The sequence below is a fragment of the Dipodomys merriami genome, unplaced genomic scaffold, assembly GCF_024711535.1.
Source record: "Dipodomys merriami isolate MVZ:Mamm:240054 unplaced genomic scaffold, mDipMer1.0.p SCAF_1, whole genome shotgun sequence".
Lineage (NCBI taxonomy): Eukaryota > Metazoa > Chordata > Mammalia > Rodentia > Heteromyidae > Dipodomys > Dipodomys merriami.
The window spans coordinates 25,410,048-25,414,394 of record NW_027202270.1 but is presented as its reverse complement, the minus strand read 5'-3'; the positions used below and the strand labels follow the sequence as shown (position 1 = coordinate 25,414,394).

General features: G+C 42.7%; 1 protein-coding gene across 2 annotated transcripts; it reads right to left on the bottom strand.

Annotated features, from left to right (window-relative positions):
• Positions 1-516: 516 nt before the first annotated feature.
• On the bottom strand, positions 517-2,468 carry Crygb (crystallin gamma B). 2 transcript variants are annotated; one of them, XM_070028800.1, is made up of 3 exons: positions 2,460-2,468; positions 2,102-2,350; positions 517-857 (listed from the first exon to the last, which is right to left on the bottom strand). In XM_070028800.1, the coding sequence occupies exons 1-3, from the start codon at positions 2,466-2,468 to the stop codon at positions 582-584; spliced, it is 534 nt and encodes a 177-aa protein (XP_069884901.1). In that variant the 3' UTR covers positions 517-581. The 2 variants fall into 2 exon arrangements, with proteins under 2 accessions (XP_069884901.1, XP_069884842.1); XM_070028741.1 differs by having other exon boundaries at positions 2,108-2,350.
• Between the last annotated feature and the right edge of the window lie 1,879 nt (positions 2,469-4,347).

Below are 4,347 nucleotides of genomic sequence, written 5' to 3'. Positions count from 1 at the left end.
TTAACTCTACATGTTTTTAGTTATTAGAAGTGTACTGGAATCTGATGCTGATGGTTCATGTCTGTAATCTTAGCTACTAAGGAAGCTGATTTCTGAAGATCTTGATTCAAAGCCAGCCCAGGCAGACAAATCAGAGACTATTGTTTCCAATTTACCAGCAAAATCCCAGGAATGGAGTTATGGCTCAAGTGGTAGAGCACCAGCCTTGAGCCAAAAAAGCTAAGGGAGAATTTGAGGCCTTGATTTAGGACCTAGTACACTCCCTCTCTGTCTCTCTGTCTCTCTGTCTCTTTGTCTCTCTGTCTGTCTCTCTCTCTCTCCCTTCTTCCCCATCTCCCTCTCTCTCCCTTGCCCCTCTCTCTCTCACACACACATAGTGCTAGAAATAATATTTTGTGCATTATTTGTCTTGTAAGAGGTTGTTTCCCATCCTGAAAACATGTTATTATGTTTGGCTTAATGCCATCATTGCTTATGAATGCTTAACAGATTGAAAGAAAAACACAACTCTCGTAGTGCCAGAAACACAAGCTACAGATTTTATTGGACTCTAAGGGAGAAAAGTGGGGAATGTAAATATTTTAATAAAAATCCATGACTCTTCTAAAAGAACCAACTTTGGCATTCGTAGCCCCCCAGTCAAGGTATCTCCTGTACTCCCCGGGCCTCAGCAGATACTGCCTTCCCCTGTAGCTGGGCATCTCGTACAGAATCCAGCTGCCCTCCAGCACATTGAGGGAGTGGATTTCATTGAAGTGGAAGCGGTCCTGGAGAGAGATACAGTCCTCTGTGATCTCTGACATTTGTCCTCTGAACTCATCTCTCTCGTAGATCCTCATTCTGTAAGTGCCCGAATGCTAGGGTGGCAGACAAAAGAGGAAAAATAAATGAACTAAAATGGAGAGAAACCAAAATTCTAGCTCCTGTACCTCCACAGCCACCCCTACTGGGAAATCTTTGAGTCCAAATTTGCACAGGCACATGGTACAGTTCAGGAGTCTTTCTCACCCCCACTAGCCCAACTCTAAGAAATCTCCAGACTTATTGGCAGAACTAGGAACAGAACCCAGTAACTCTTCAGCCTCTATCCGTTAGCCGATGATCTCTGGGAATTAAAATTTGCTAAAAATAAAGATTATCATATCATTTCAAGTGCTTGTTGTTTGAAATCCTACCACTCAAAGGAGATAAATGATAGAGTCTTTGTTCAGGCAAGTATAATTTTATATATATCTGATTAAAAAAGTATCCACATTAGCTATTTTCTGTAAGAAGATACAGTTGCTTTTACGTAGACTAAGTTTGAGAATTAAACTCTTGTGACAAATAGGATGATACAGTTCCCTTATCTGTTTTGAAAACCTCAGATTTAGTTCAAAGCTGAACCCTCTGACTCTCAGCTTCTGCTGTGTCTCTTGCTCTCAACTGCTCCATCTCCCTCTACAGCAAAATCACCTTCAATAAACTCAGTTTTGATGTTACTAGATCCCATGCCCCTCGCCCCCAGTCCACTCTCCTGGGAATTCCAGACTCACTTCCCAGAAAGTACTGAATCCCAAAATTTAGCTTGGGATCTGGCCTTGTGCTTTATACCACTAAACTGAACTAATATATACTGACCTTTATATTGGAATAGAAACCAGAATACAGGGCCAGAACCATCAAGTGGACGAGTAAAGCCAAAAGTACCAGTGTCTGCCATCAACTAAACGGTCCTAGATTCTCTTTATGCAAATGTGATACATTGGCTTTCTGGTTTGCTAGAGCTTGGAAGAAACAGAAATTATCTCTCTCTCTCTCTCTTTTTTAAAGTAAATTCAGTCTCTTTTATATCCTACTTCACCCCACCCCCCACCCCTTAATCATTCCCTAGTCTTCTCGTCTTTATTTTATTTAAAAATGTAAAATCTGGGAACATGATTGAAAAAAAGATATATACCCACATGAGACTTGGTGAGGAATGGCTCCAGCAGGCACTCTTCTGAACTGCATGAGCTAGGTATGGCTTCTTCCTGCTCTCTAGTTGGAACTCTTTGGTTTAAGGTAAGTAACTCTTTGGACTAACGCAATTTGCAGAGACTGATCACAAAGACAGAGTCACACTCACTTGCGGAATCAGGCGGCAGGAGCGGATGGAGTCGCTGAGGCCCATCCACTGCTGGTAGTCCGGGTAGTCGCCCCGCCGCAGGAAGTACTGGTGGCCCTGGTAGTTGGGGCGCTCGTAGAGCATCCAGCAGCCGCTGTCCACGCGGATGGAGTTGCAGCGGCTGAAGTAGGTCTGCAGGTTGGGGCAGTCGGTGCTGCACTCGTAGCAGCGGCCCTGGAAGCTCCGGTCCTCGTAGAAGGTGATCTGCAATGGGAAGACATAAAGCAGGCGAGATTTCCCACCCCCCACCCCCCTCACCTGCTGAGGATGCTCCAACAGGGCAAAAGCTGGACATCAGGTACCCAGGATTTACCTTTCCCATTTTGGAGAGAGGAAGCAGGAGCTGTTCCCTGTGCTGTGTGGCACTGGGGGACCATCGCGGTATATATACAGCCCTGACTGCTGCCTCCACAGGAAATCACACAAAAGGGCCCATTCCAGAGAGTAAGGGGATTTGCATGGCCCGCCCTCTCCCCTCCCTCTCTCTGGTCGCTGGGGTTGGCTGAATGGTTGGTTTCCTCTCATTCTTTCTGGTAGGTTCGTGTTGCTTTGATTCACTAAAGCTGTTGTTGCCACCAAAGTGGAAAAAAAAAGAAAAAGAAAAAAAAAGAAAAAAGAAAAAGGTCTCTACTCTTTTAGTCGAGCAAAAGGGTGAGCGAAACTCAATCCCTATGCATTTATTTTATAGCTTACTCTGCTTAATCAACTTTTCCAAGGTAATCAAACTTGGCCCTGTAGTCTGCTTTTGTTGTTGTTGTTGTTTTGAAAGAAATGTTTTTAAAATCTGAATTGAAATAGTAAGGAATCTTAAGGAAAATGTAGCAAAAGAAGTAATCTATGACAGTGCTTTTAAAAAACATGGTGTTTAGATCAAAGTCAAGATTCCACAATTATCTCTGTTAATTGGGGATATTTGAATAGCATCATTCCTCCACTGGGCTCCTGAAGAGTACAGGTATGGCCTTCCTCCATTTTCTTATCTTGGGTAAGGTGCTGGCTGGATTCTTTCTGCTACTGGTGGCTGGTCAGCCTGCCTGTCTTCAAATGATCTTTCCTTTGTTAAAATTATCTATTATTTCTTTTTTACTTTTAATATTTTATTTTTATTATCTATTATTTCTTTTTATTATCTATTATGTATGATTTTATTTATCTATTAAAACGCTGCTAGCCAAGCACCGGTGGTTCATGCCTGTAATCCTAGCTACACAGGAGGCGGAGATCTGAGGATCACAGTTCAAAGTCAGCCAGGGCAGGAAAGTCTGTGAGACTCTTATCTCCCGTAAACCACCAGAAAACCAGAAGTGGTGCTGTGGCTCAAGTGGTAAGGAGCTAGCCTTGAGCCTTGAGCTGAGGGACAGTGCCAGGCCCAGAGTTCAAACCCCACAACCGACCAAAAAAACCCAAAAAACAAAAAACAAAAACCTTGCTCCCTTGATGAGAGTAATTTGAGGATTGTAAGGAGCGATGCAGAAATTCTTCAGGTTCACACTACCCATGTTTTCAGACTTGAGGTGGAGTGTGGGTCTCATGGTATAGTACAGGAGCCCCTGATGTTCTGGAGTCAATTTCAAAGAGTTTTAACTAACAAGACAATTTTCAAAAATGATACCAGGAGGGTTTTTTTTTCTGTCTTTTTTACTCTTATTCTTTCACAAATATAAACTGGCATTTCCCAGTGGCACCATAGGTACATTTTTTTAAAAGCAATTCTATTCTTTGCAGTTTTGGAAGTATAGCACTATTTATTTAGCATGTAATGTGTGTGTTGACCAATACTCTTAAGCTCAAGACAGGCAAACCTGTACCTACAATATGTATTGACTTCAATAAGGATGTCATTGTCTCTTTCAAGGTGAAAGGGGTCCAAGGATGAAACCTACCATCAAATAGCTGGATGGGGCTTTACTGGGGCTCACACTAGTCTATCTGCTGGTAACCAGAAATTTTTAGAGGGGTAGTAGCTTGTTAAGAAGGAGGAAGTCCATAACCCTCAAGTTTGCTCTCAGAAAATAATACTTTCTATAAACTTCTTATGCTAGAACTAGGGTGGCTGATGTCAGGCCAAAACATTCTGTCTACTTGATGGCTAAACAACCCTTCCATGGGCCTACAGTAGTCAGTAATGTGGGATACAATCATCTTCATTCTTTCTGCCTATTCCCATCTCTCCACACACATACACATGCTTCTACTCCAGT

What these genes read in the sequence shown, in the direction of transcription:
- Crygb (XM_070028800.1), bottom strand. An exon ending in GCCTGATTCCGCAAGTGAGT is followed by an intron (nt 858 to 2,101) that starts GTGACTCTGTCT and finishes CTGCCACCCTAG; the next exon opens with CATTCGGGCACTTACAGAAT.